Genomic DNA, 13780 nt, shown 5'->3' with positions numbered 1-13780 from the left:
TGTGGTCTGAGTTATAAGCTGAACAGAAATTTCTTAGGAATGTTTTGCTCATGCTGTTTCCTCCACAAGAAATTCATTAACTTCATTAGCAGGATATTTAGATAAATTGTTATATGTATTAAAATGTCTTCACAGATTTAAATATTCAAAAATCTTGAAAGTGTACTCTCATATAAACGACTAATGTCTGCAATCAAAAGACAAAAGTAATCTACCAGTTCTGCCAGAAACCAAGAAAGGAAAGCAAAAAACATTGACAAATGGAAATAATATAATACCTAGAAAATACATCAGGGTATCACCTGTGACACTTAATGGCCTGTTTGGCATCTCCCTGAGACAAAAGAATGAAAGATGAAAGTTCAACAGAACGGGTTGAAGGGGTTTTTCATTAGTCTAAAGAAGGAACAAACTCAATGCAACAAAACCATAATCTGTCACAGAAGAATGTTACAAGTGACTTACAGGAACCAGGAATTTTTTTATTTCTTCCAAGGCATGACTCATACGAGAATACGCCTCCCCAGGTGGAGCAAACACTTCAATTAATACGTGGAGCTCATCACTCAAGTGCGCGTATTTGGCTTCTCCACTTTTCCTTAGTTCTTCCTCCTATGAAGAAAGGGTGGATTTGTTTTTTAGAACTGAAAATCTACTAATTTTGCAGTGATTTAGCACCCACAGATAACATGACAGAAGGACAAACTATAAGCAGACTTTTAAATCCTTTGAGAAATAAAAGTCTGGTTCAAGCCACCTAAAGATTTAAAAATCAATTTTGAGTGTTTGATTAATAAACCCAGCATAATTATCATCTAAAACAGATTTTAATCAGCACAGTGAAAAAATGCTAAATGCTCCAGAAGGAAGTACTGACATAATAAATCCATAATGGAAAAGCTGCATTCATCTGTCTGAATCTTAGCTCTTAAAAAAACCCCATAAAATAAAGATGCATTTAAGCATTTTGGAACACTATTGTTTAGTAAAGTCTTTAGGTTCTTCGACGAGTATCTGCAGCCTGTACATTTTAGTGTCACCAAAGAAAAATATGCCCTAGGACTTTTATCTGAGACACAGAATCACAGGATGGTTTGGGTGTGAAGGGACCTAGACTATCCAGCTCCAGTGCCACTGTCATGAACAGAGACATCTTCCACTAGCTCAGGTTGCTCAGGGCCCCATCCAGCCTGGCCTTAAACAGTCCCAGGGATGGGGCATCCACAACTTCTCTGGTAAAACCGCTCCAGTGTCTCACTACATCCATAGCAAAGAACCTTTTCCTAATGTTTAACCTAAAACCTACTCTCATTCAGTTTAAAGCCACTACTCCTTGTCCCCTCACTATGTGCCTTTTGACAAAGTCCCTCTTTGGTTTTCTTGCCCTCTTTTTGTACTTGGAAGGTGCCATAAATTTACCCTGAGCCTTCTCTCTTCCAGGCTGAGCAACCCAAATTCTCTTCATAGCAGAAGGGCTCCAGCACTGATCATCTCCATGGCCCTCCTCTGGACTTGCTCTGACAGACCCATGCACTTGTCATGCTGAGGGCCCCTGAGCTGCTCTCCAAACTCAGTGATGTCTGAGTTTCAGTCCGAGTCCCAATACAGGGTACCTATGCAATGCAGTGTACACCAGCTCAGATGGTGAATCACCTCACCGAGATACAGCTCAACCACCTTTGGGTCCAAATTTCCTAGCTATACAGTAAGCCTAATAATCCTACTTCACGTTAGAGTAATGTTCTGAAATGTCAATCTGCTTCCTTACACAAAGCTTTGAGATAACAAATGTAAATTGCACAATACATTCATAGTAGTTACTGCCCCATAAAAATCAAAGGCATAAAATAGTGATCATGTTAATGGCACTGGCTATGACAATGTAATGAAAAATCTATGCCATTACTACACAAGATAGCCATAAGTAATGCTAAAGAAATGATGAGTTGAACTCTCAGTCTTCAAAAATATTCTGATAAATGTAATTTAGAAGAATATATGTATATACAGAAAACATTATCACAGAAAAAGAAGCAAACTAATTGACTTGAAAATGGTAAAGAGGTTATAGCTTTTTAGTATATACTAAACAGTTTATGAACATTTAGCTAAGATATAAAAATTGTAAAAACAGATTACAATTCTTACTGATTTAGCTTATTTAATTTTGCATTAACTTCACTTATTTTAGCCTTGACCAATTTACACCAATGTTTGCTACCAAAAACATTTGCACAATGCTATGCTCCTAACAGTAAGTATGCAGTTCTTTTTATCTATGTTAGAAGATCCAGCCCCAGAGAATACACAAAGGCTACATCCTTTATCTCCAGAACCCAAGATCTGGCTCCATGCTAAGTCAACATTTCACAGATTATAATAAAATCATAACTCAATAAATGTGAACTATTATTTAATTTGAAAATTGACATACTTGTTTTCAACCGAAACTAAAAAATTAACAGAAGACATAATTGTCACAGGATTTTTATTTTTAAATTCTCTTTGGCATTTTAGCTTATCACTGAAATCTCATTGAAATCATAAGAACCATAGCATAATATAAAAGCCCATCGTGAGATGTTACAGAACCTTTCAGTTTTCTGGAAAAAAAAAATCACACATTTGATTACTGCTTCTGGAAAAATGTGGTATGGAGTATTTCAGTGGAATTAAGTCTTAATAACTATAAAGTTACATCCTAGTGATTGCTGGAAGTTTCTTTCCTGTTGCTTTTTTAAGATTCGGAGGGGAAAAAAAAAAAACGCCAGAAAGCCCCAAAAGTTATCTCTCAGGAGAAGACTACCAAAACACTCAGAAATTGGACCTTTGTGTTCAGATGTAGAAAAATACAAAAGAGTAATATTTGGCTCATTATTTTGAGGAGGATTTTGTACAGCTAAGACATCAGTAACATGATTTTATAATGCATACCTGTCATACAGAAAGTTAGGAATATGCTTCTTCGGTGGTAACAATGGTAATTATGTTTCTCTTTTATTTCCTGAACAAACTCAGGATTTCTTAAAACACATCATTTTATAACCTGCCTCTTTGATGCAGCACATGCTCTCTGTCACTACTTGGCACTTATTTCTACAGCTGTTAGAAACTGCAGGATGAGGCTGCGAGATCCTATACATTTCTTTCTGAGAATACATAAGGAGGTTTCTTCTTGTGGAACACATGGGGTTAAAGACTGAATTTTCACACAGTATCTCTTCCCATAATAGGGTAAAATGTCACAATAATGCTCCTTTTATTGCATATGTGTGTGTGGATACAGAGAAACTTAAGGAAAACAATGGATGAGTAAGAACTCACAGATCATGTGAGCACTGTACCAAGCTCTGCTTCCCAAAGCCAGTGAATATGAGTGAGTATTTGGGGACTGAATGTAGCCTTTCATTTAATCGTGTGTCAGGTATCAGGCATCTACCAAGCAAACAACAGACGTGACTCACACTGTTGGGGAGACACTCGTTGGTACAGCAGGTGATAACTACTGGCAGCTAATACAGCTTCCCAAGGGCAGTACAGATGAACACACTCTCCCAGGAGCACATGAAGATGGACAACACCTGTGCAAATCTTCATTAGCAAGCAACACATCCCAACTGCACAGCAAAATGGTCAGTGCTGTGGACCCAATATCCATACTACTTCTATTTAGGATGACAGTACTGCCCCTGGTGTAGCACAGCAGTGGGTTTTGCCTCCTGCTAGTCATAGTCTGGTTGCAATAACTGAGTTTCCTTTAGAAGCCAGAGAGCCTTTCTGGAGCACAACTTTGATACAGTTTTTTAGGAGGAGTCCAGTTAAAACCCTGTGAGTTCTGCTCACTTTAAATAATGGGAATTGGGAATGATCAGGAGGCTCTCTTCTTAACTGTGCTTCTGAGTCAAACGAAAACACTAACGAATAAACACCTCATGTAGCACTGGTAAGGACTGAAATGGATTATGAGACTTTCCAGCACCTGGTACATTAAGGCAGAATAGGTGAGATCATCATAAATCTGTTTGGTATGGTGTTTTTTACAAGGCTATCTGGGTGTGAATGGCCTTGCAAGGCCCTAGTGGCCTCTAATGCACCGGTGCAATCACCCGTGGACTTTGGCTGTTTCTCATATAACTCTGCCTTAATCACCTCTGAGGTTCAGCTATTCCCCATGGCGCGGGCTGTAACTTTCGGTAGATTCTCATGGCTTTTTACGTTCTACGATTCCTTACATCATGTCCAGCAGTTTTTAAGACCCTGTTGAGCTTGCACAGCCTTGGCCAGTGGCCACCCAGCAGCCAAGTTGTTCTCTCACACCCAAGCACAGAAATAACTGCTTAAGCTTACTCATGTATACATGAAATGAATCACAGTGGAAGGTGATGTGCATCGAAAGCCTGATGGATTCTCTGAATCAAAATGAAGTTAAGTCTCAGGCACTGGATCCTAGGGTAGAAAAACAACAAACCTGGGACCTGATCAGTTCTGCTTTATAAAAGGAACGGAACAGATTCCCAGGGCTTCTGGGTCAGTGATGGCAATCTCTTATTATGGACTCTGAGGTTCATAGTATGGTTCTTATTTAGTTCATGGTGACAATGTTTTACTTCAGTGTGGGTTGAGCACAGCAGAGGAAACACACATCACTCTCCAGAGGCAACTGCCCCTCATCCTGATCCTCTTCCACTCTGCTCTGCATGTCAATTCCCTTCATCTCTCAAGAGGGACAGAAGCCAGTTCCCCTCATCCTATGTGCTTCAGGTTCCTTCATTCCTTCATTTGCTGCCTTAGAGTGTCTGTTACACAGCGCTGAAGTCCATCCACCCTCATTGTGATGCATGGCTCTATAACCCACTCCCTCATAAGGATAACAGGTGTTTTGAAACACCTACTGTGTTTTATAAATTCCAGTTGACCAAAGCAGGGAAAATGACTTAAAAAACTCTACAGCAGAAATATTAGGAGTACTGACCGCTGTAAAAATGAAGCATGGGAGTGATAGGAACGTAAAGGCCAAGAAAAAGGATTAATTATCTCTGGATGTGAAAGGAGTCTTAACATTTTAAAAGGATGTGTGTTAACAGAGAACTGCTTTCTGTCTGTAAGCCTGGCCAAAGTGCTTGAATAAAAATACCGGAATAAAGTTGAAAGAAATGGAGTTTGCACAGAAAACCAAGTTATCAGTCCAGATTGGTGAATAAAAAGTGTCCTCCTAACACTGAAATAACAGGGTATCAAAGAATAATAGAAAATAAACTTGCAGTAGGAACTGTGTAGATTTCAGAGATAAATTTCATCAATACAATACAAAGAACTTCCCATAATGAAACAAACACAGCTACGAAAAGAAACAATGGGTGCTTGAGGAACAATATGAGAATTGCAATGGATTTCATATCTTGTAAGAATTTACAAAGAAAAGCATAGTGCAGAGACTAGACAAAGATGATAATAACAGGGCTGCTGCTACACAGGCATTATTCATAAGATCAATGGGGAATGCTACAGAAGAAAAATAATGAGCATGCAGTTTGACAAATGCAAACCTATTAATTTTTAATCTGGACATAAATGAAAAATATCAAAATGTTGTCTGTCACACCGACTGTAGTAAAAGTAACAGTGAATTAATTTCTTGGTGATACTGGGTTTGGAGTTAAAAAACTTTCAGGTCCAAGGTCCCATCAGTGGAGAAACAACAACCAAAAAAAAAAAGAGTAACAATTCGATAATGGATAAGGCACTGGAAAGGGATTCAGAAGAGTACAGAATGAAGCTAAAAGACCTTAGCTGTTCCTTGACTCTTGTTTTTAAACCAGTTATTCTCACTCCAGGAAGAAGAATAAAGAAGGTGGAGGTGGTGAATGCGTGAGGAGAGCTCACAAAGTACTGCAAAGAGAGTGGGTGTACAACATCTGCAGTCAGCCACAGAGACCCCATTATGAAACGTAGGCATTAGAAAGAACACTGCCTACATCAGAGGAAATTACTGGAGATACAGGTGAAAACAATTATTTTTCTATACTTGATTCATTATTAAAATTTTCATTGTTCCTTTGGTAAAATGGAGCAGAGAATTGTGTACACTCAGTACTGTCTTGGGCAAACAGGTCCTTCAGTGCTTTATTTCCTGATGATTTTCATAATGAAATACAATAAAAACTTAATGGCTAAGAGGTACTAAACCATACCTAGATCATCTTTTTGTTTAGAGCGGTGAAAAGGAAAAAAAAGACTAATCAGCAGAAGAATGTGATGATGAGACAACCACTATTGAAAGACCACTAACACCTGACATAAAGGTTAAATGAAAAAAACATAGAAATTCTTTGGGGGGGGGGGGTGGGGGGAGGAAGTTTAGGAAAGCTCAACACACTAAAGTGTTATTTGCCAAAACTGAGGCAAACAGACGGTGACCACTGTGACCAACAACTAGTGATCTATGCTTAAATTCCCTGCCAGAAAACTAAGAGCAGCAATGGAGTTCACAGACCTATGAATGTTTCTACACTTGTACAAACCTAACCAGAAGCTAAAAACAGCACAGATAAGAAGCAGCTGGGCATTAGACAATTGCTCCTAGAATTAACCAAGCCAAAGATGTTCATTGAATACAATCAATGAATTCCAAGTTTGCAAAGCTTATGTAGGAAATCAAAGACCCTCAAGAAATGCATGATTACCATACCTAAAAATGCTTCCTAGGATTATGGTCATCTTAAAACTTACGATCACAACTCGGGATCACTTCAATTCAGATGCCTTCAGATTCAGGAAGAAGACTTTGCCTTAATTAATGAGGGTAAAAAATGTCATGCTTTTATTTATGAGGGCTAATTAGCAATTTGTTGCAACCAAGTTACAGTGTAGGTTGCCTGAGCTCCAAATAAGATGTTACACTTTTACTATGGGCAAAAACATAAAAGAAGTATTTTTCTTTTTTTTTCCCTTAATCAAAGATTTATTAGAAGTCTAGTTCCATACTAATGATTGCAGCTCAAATTCCATGCAGACAAAAATGACACATAAACTTTCTAGTTTCTGACTCTGCCTTGTGTTATGCTCACCTTCCACTGCCCCGGGGATCCTAAGGTTAATGGCTTCAGTTGGGAGAGGACAACACTGATGAGAGCTGCAGTACCCTGAGTTCTTTGGTGCAAGACATTGCATTGGGTTTGCATGGCCAGGTTTTGGTAGTGGGGAGGGTACAGGGCTGGATTCTGTGAGAAGCTGCCAGAAAGTTCCTCAGTGTCTCGCAGAGCCAATCCCAGATGGCTCCAAGACGGATGTGCCGCTGGCCAAGGTTGGGTCAGTCAGAAATGGTGCTAACACCTCTGTGGTAACATATTTAAGGAGAAGAAGGAAAAAGTTATTGCTCAGATCTAATTGCAGCCAGAGAAGAGCAGAGTGAGAACATATGAGAGGAACAGCTCTGCAGACACCAAGGTCAGTGCAGAAGGAGGGGCAGGAGGTGCTCCAGGTGTCAGAGCTGAGATTCCCCTGCAGCCCATGGTGCAGCCCATGGTGAGGCAGCTGTGCCCCTGCAGCCCATGGGGGACCAGGGGATGCAGAGATCCACCTGAGACCCATGCTGGAGCAGCTGGATGCCTGAGAGAAGGCTGTGACTCAATGGGAGGCCCATGCTGGAGCAGGCTGCCGGCAGGGACCTGTGGAGAGAGGAGCCCATGCTGGAGCAGGTTTCATGGCAGGACTTGTTTCTCTGTGGGGTACCCATGGTGGAGCAGCCTGTCCTTGAAAGACTGCATCCCCCAGAACAGTAACCCACATCGCAGCATTATGCAGTTGCCTGTGGGATTGATTAATGTTGGAAAAATCAATGGAGGACTGTCTCCTGTGGGAGGGACCCCACACTGGATCAGGGGAAGGACTCTTCTCCCTGAGCAGCGGCAGAAACAACCTGTGGTGAACTGAGGGGACTGTAACCCCCATTTCCTGTCTCCCTGAGCCCCGGTGGGAGAGGAGGTAGAGCTGGGAAGGAGGGAGAAGTGGGGAGAAAGGTAGTTTTAAGGTCTTACTTTGCTTCTCATTATCCTGCTCTGATTTTGTTAGTAACAATTAATATCTCTAATTCTAGCCTGTTTTGCCCTCACAGTATCTGATGAGATCTCTCTCTGTCCTTACCTCAACCCATGAATCCTTTGTTATATTTTCTCTCCCCTGTGCAATTGTGGAGGGGAGTGATAGAGAGGCTTTGGTTGGTGCCTGGCATCCAGACGAAGTCAACCCACTACAGACACATAATACCGATGGCAATAATTTCTTCCTCCTCTCTCCAGGAAGCACAAGGGGTTATTTTTAGGATGGTAAACATGCTATATACATTGTTATTTCTCCATCATTTACCAATTCAATTTCCCATCCAAATTCATTAAATAAGGTAAGTTTTACAACTGCTGCGTATGTTTCCTTTGCAATGTTGTGTCCCTTTAATGACTTGCAACTGACCTTGGTGACCAGTCCCCACTTACAATCCTGGAGCCTTCCTTATCATCCCATGCCTTTGTTTTCAATGCCTCCACTTCCATCACAACCCTGTACTCCCCTGTGCTGCAGTTTTATTCTAGGGCCATAGCGGCACACTCCACACAGAATGATGACTCATTATTGCTACCATTAATTACAGATATAGTACAAACCTAGGTAAAAGGTAAAGCAGCATAGGCAAGAATTACTCAGCCATTAGACAAGGGCTCCTAGAAGTCAGCAAGCTCAAAGGGAGCTGGGGGCAGACCCTGAGCAGTCCAGAGGATGGCTGGCAGGTCCCAGCCCTGTACTACAGTTTTAGCACAAAGCCTGCAACCTGCAACAGGTGATGGCAACACCATATTTACTGGAACACAGGGCTACCAGTGGCAGCGGAAAGACAACATGAGGAACTAAATTCCTTTGATGACCAGTTCTGAAAAGCACTCTTGGGATACAGAGATTTTTTTTTCAGCTACATCTGTCTAATTTTAAACCTAAATATATAGCTGGATGAGGCCTTCTGCTTTCAATGCACTTCTTAGTTCCACCAATGCTAGATTATACACGTGCCGATTGCAGGGTATAAACAATCGCTTGGGTTCTGCCACAGTGTAAACTGTGATGGCTACAGCTACAGCTGAAGATGAGTCTCTGCAGAAAAGGATCAAAACTAATGAGCACAGACTGTATTCCCAAACCTCAAAATCCCTTTAGGAAGGGCTCCTCACTATGATACAGGGCTTTGCTCAACTACACCCAGGCTACTGACAGCCAATGCCAAATCACCACATTCAAACAGATAAACACAGTTATTTAGTGATTTGAAAAAATGAAAAGTAGAGAGATATAATAAAGGCTGATGACTTTTTAAGAGCTTTAAGAGCTTACTGTGTCAAAAATAAGCAACAAGCCTTGGGCAGAAGAAAAACATCATTTGAGGAAAGCAGATATGACTTCATTTACACTGGTTGGAGGAAAATGTACTTTCTTTTCCTCTGCTGTCCTTTTTACTTTCCGGAAATCATTTTACTGGTTCTCTTACAGCAATCTAGCTCTATCTCATTATGTTTGGAGCCAACAGTTTTATAAATTTTAATCCCTTTTTTTTTTGAGAGAGAACATGAACAGTCACCTTAAAGTGATACAAATGTTATAGACACTAGAAAACTCTACTAATGTTTTCGGTAATTCAACAAGCTAGCTGATGACAAATTATCAGTCATCTTGCAAAGAAGGTTAACTGTATTTATGCTATGAATTCCGTAAACTGACAATAATTTATCAACAATTCTTATTATTCAGGAAATATTAATCTTTGTATCTGTTATGTATATAGTGTTCTCAAAAACTGTGTTTAATAAAAACCAGTAATGGTTATTTAAAATGTACAAACAGGAAAATTTAAATTAAGTATCTGTATCACCTTTTTGTTCCTTCTCTGTCATTAAGTTTCATTATGATTATACTAGTCCTACAAGAACACATTTTTTTTTTTTCTCCAAAGAATAAATATCACTTGTATCACAAGCTTTGCAAGGGATATTCTGTTTTTAAGAATAGGGACTTGTATGAAAAGAAATGTTTTGCAGTTCTCCAGGCTCTGAATGAATTGTTTTGCTACACACTGTTGAACTGAAATATAAATAAATTCCAGTTGTAGAGTAGTCAAGTACTTAAAAGACCTTGGTTTTGGTCACTTGAAGGAAATAGTAGAAAGAATATTTCTACCATGGAGAAAATTCTGGAGGGAAAAATCCATGTGTAAGCTATTTTATGCAAAAGAAGAACAAAAACAAAACCTTGTATTTTGAAACAATCCATCAGAAGAGGTCTAATGTGTGCACTTAGCTTTGACTATAAAAAAGCCTGAAACTTGTCTTCAGTAATTAATTTATTTATATTTAAACCCAATTTCATGATGAAGGCTCCAAGTACACACTTGAAAGTAAACACCTGCTTAACCACTCACTAGATGAAGGATACTTCCCCAATACAGGCCTAGAGAACAGATCCACTGGTGCATGTAGGTATTACTTCAAAGCCTAATTGCTACTGTAGGTGCCAACATAAAGAGACCTTCAAGCCTTTCCCAATCTAGCTGTGTAACCTACTCACTTAGCTTATAGCTGCAAAAGAACTCAAACACCCAGGATTTAGGCATGATTTGGATCCTAAACACCGAATTGTGGCCACCTAATTTCCTGTTCAGTTGCTTCCTATCCCTGAAATCTACAGATGCCAGAATTGTCCACAGTAACACTCCTCAGACTGAAGTGTCTGGGCAGCAGCACCACATGAGGGGGAAGGAGATATGATAATTCTTTCACGCTTAAGCTTCCCTGGGATTCACTAAGTAAGACAGGTGTTCCCAATACACTCCTATTGAATACACAAGAGGCGCTGCTGCCCTTTTCCTTAATGAGGTAGCAGTTGGAGAGCTCATCAAGTTACACATTATGGAAGTCAGGAAATAGGTGTTCATTTTAGAGAAGTTGCTAGATGAATCCCACAAGAACCATTTGGGAACGTGTTCCGTTAAACTATTCATAAGTGATCCAGAAAATGAGTTGAAGAGTAATAAAAATTCTCCAGTGATAAAAACCACCTCTTTCTGTGTGCACAGACTCCAGATAAAGTTATTTCAGGAGAAAGATCTTGAAGGCATTACATTCAGATCTACAGAAGGAATTTGCTCAGTGTTTGTTCAATATCAATTGTTCAATCAATGTCAATAAGAATTTGTTCAATATCAGTTAATAGGGTATTCTCTATTAGGCAAGTTTTAAGAAAGGAAGATAAATGAAACTGCAAAACCTCTACTAGACCATTTTGGTGTCCCAATCTAAAAAAATTTAGAAACAAAACAGATCAAGATGAAAAGAATGATTACGAATATGGAAATATTTTCATATGATATGCTAAATACCAAGGTCTTCGAAACCTTGATGTCCCTGTAGTTAAGGATGTCCTTAAACAATTAATTCTTGGAAAGCCCCTCAATTTTCACTAGTTTTTATGTTCTTACCCAAACTTTTCAATCTGCAACTTTCAGGAGTTGTAGACTGAGTGTATTCTTATGTTTTCCTGTCTCATTTGGAACTGTGAACTCATGAATGTGGGGCACGATGTGTTGCATACATAGAGAAAAACCCCCAATGTGGATCCATTATGTTTTTGTTCTGTGACAATTGCAATTGCTTGCTGATGTATCTTTTATCACCTATCACATAGATATGTATGCTTAAGGTGGTTATGTGACAAATACGGAACCCACTTCTGATGTTAAAGATCCTATTACTAATTAGCATTCAAATGAGCTGCAAGTAATATTACAGGTGCTTCATCTAGATAGCAAGGCAACACTTCAGCCACTCTGATTGCCCATTATAATCAGAGCTGAGAGAGTGCAGAGGAGAGCAATTTACAGCCACTTTCAGCTGCAAATTCAGGAATCCTGCCTGCTGCAAGGTGTGTGGAGAACTGTCGGCTGCCTTCACCTCCTCACCTCCTGCGGCGGCTACCTCCTCCGCTCCTTCCACACACCGGGACTTTCTGAAGAATAATGTTGTTATGCCTCTAACAAACCCTTTCAAATCCAACTGGGAAGCCCCTGCAAGTGGAAGGTTTAAAAGCTCAAACTGATGATCCCATTTAACTCCTCACTGCTTTTTCTAGCAAGTCTCCACCATTGTGCAGGAATCCATGTTTTTGCACCTTGAAACACAAGGGAACCTGTGATACAGGAAATGTACTTCCTTAACAGCGGATACAAGGGAAGTGACTTCTCCCTGACTGCCATATTGGCCCAGGCAGGGTAATGGAAATGGTTTGGATTCCAGCAGTTTAAAGACCTGTCTGATAAACTGTATTATAAAGTTCATTTTTCTGGCTGATTGTCAATAATTATTTCCTTAAGGTTGTCCCTTGATTAACCACAACATTGCAAACAAAAGCAGTAAATGTATTTGAGTATCCTACCACAAATTTAGAAGAGACCACTATTTTCTTGCATCCCCTTGATTCTCATGCAGTGATGTGGAAACCACATCAGTGGAGGGAAGCCACAATGGCAGAGACAAACTGAACTCTGGGGAGTGGAAGAGGGAAAGGAAGTTCATAAATAATTGGAAAACACTGTACTCTAATGGCATTTGCACAGATGAAAATGTTTCAGTATGAGCTGACTGAACTGACTTTAAAAACACATTATCTTCTAAAAAAGTACTTCAAATAAGATAAATTAAATAACTGCAAAGTCAACCAATGTGCCACTCTTCTTCACAAACATATCCTTTTCCTGAGGCAGAATTTTAATGTCTTGCAAATGATGCACTCCCTCTCCCATGTGAGTCACACATGATTTGCAGGTTTCACTTTTTCTTTTCTTGTAGAGTTAGGTTTTGCAAAAATGATAAAAAATACAAACACACTTTTCAATGGCAGAATTACTTGTTCCTCTACCATCTAGAAGATCTAATTATTCACATTATATTCATTTAGACAAATAAATATTAATGAGATTGCAAGTTCTTGGATGATTTCTCACAAAAATGCCAGAAATAGTTGACAGATGATGAATATGTTATAACAATATTACGTATATCATAAAATCATAGAATGAATCATAGAATGGTTTGGGTTGGAAGAGACCTTAAAGATCATCTCATTCCAACAACCCTGCCATGGGTAAGGATACCTTCCATTAGACCAGGTTGCTCAGAGCTCCATCCAAACTGGCTTTGAACACTTTCAGGGATGGGGCGTCCACAGTTTCTTGGGGCAACCTGTTCCAGTGCCACACAACCCTTGCAGTAAGGAATTTTTTCCTAATATTTAATCTAAACCTACTACCAGTTTGAATCCATTCTCCCTTACCCTGTCACTACATGCTCTTGTAAAAAGACCCTCTCCATCTTTCTTGCAGGCTCCCTTCAGGTACTGTAAGGCCACAATTACATCAACCCTAAGCTTCTTTTCCAGGCTGAACAATCCCAATTCTCTCAGCTCTTCTTCACAGGAGAGGCGCTTCATCCCTCCAAACAACTCAGTCGCCTTCCTCTGGACTTGGCCTTCCTGTGCTGGGGAACTACCATGATTTTATGTCTGACCGATTTACTAACTGCAAATAAAATAGTTTGCAAATAGATTCTCGGTCATCTCAGCTATGATGGGGATTTGCTCTGCAAAGATGAAGAACACATTTTCTAATCTTCTCATAAGGGAAATCTGTAAGGATATTAGTCCATTATAAGCCGTAAATGAATCTGAGTAAAAGACATGATTTTTTAATGAC

At 39.6% G+C, this 13780-nt stretch overlaps 1 protein-coding gene across 1 annotated transcript in view; it reads right to left on the bottom strand.

Annotated features, from left to right (window-relative positions):
* The window catches only part of KHDRBS2 (KH RNA binding domain containing, signal transduction associated 2), a gene marked incomplete at its 3' end in the record, with an annotated part of 312078 nt that overhangs the window by 153803 nt on the left and 144495 nt on the right, over nucleotides 1-13780 (bottom strand). Inside the window, exon 4 of the mRNA XM_082302847.1 lies at nucleotides 466-612. Within this exon, the coding sequence (XP_082158973.1) occupies nucleotides 466-612 (147 nt within the window). The remainder of the gene's footprint in view (nucleotides 1-465; nucleotides 613-13780) is intronic.

Source organism: Coloeus monedula, assembly GCF_965178545.1.
Source record: "Coloeus monedula genome assembly, chromosome: 2".
Lineage (NCBI taxonomy): Eukaryota > Metazoa > Chordata > Aves > Passeriformes > Corvidae > Coloeus > Coloeus monedula.
This window is presented reverse-complemented; position numbering and strand designations above follow the sequence as displayed.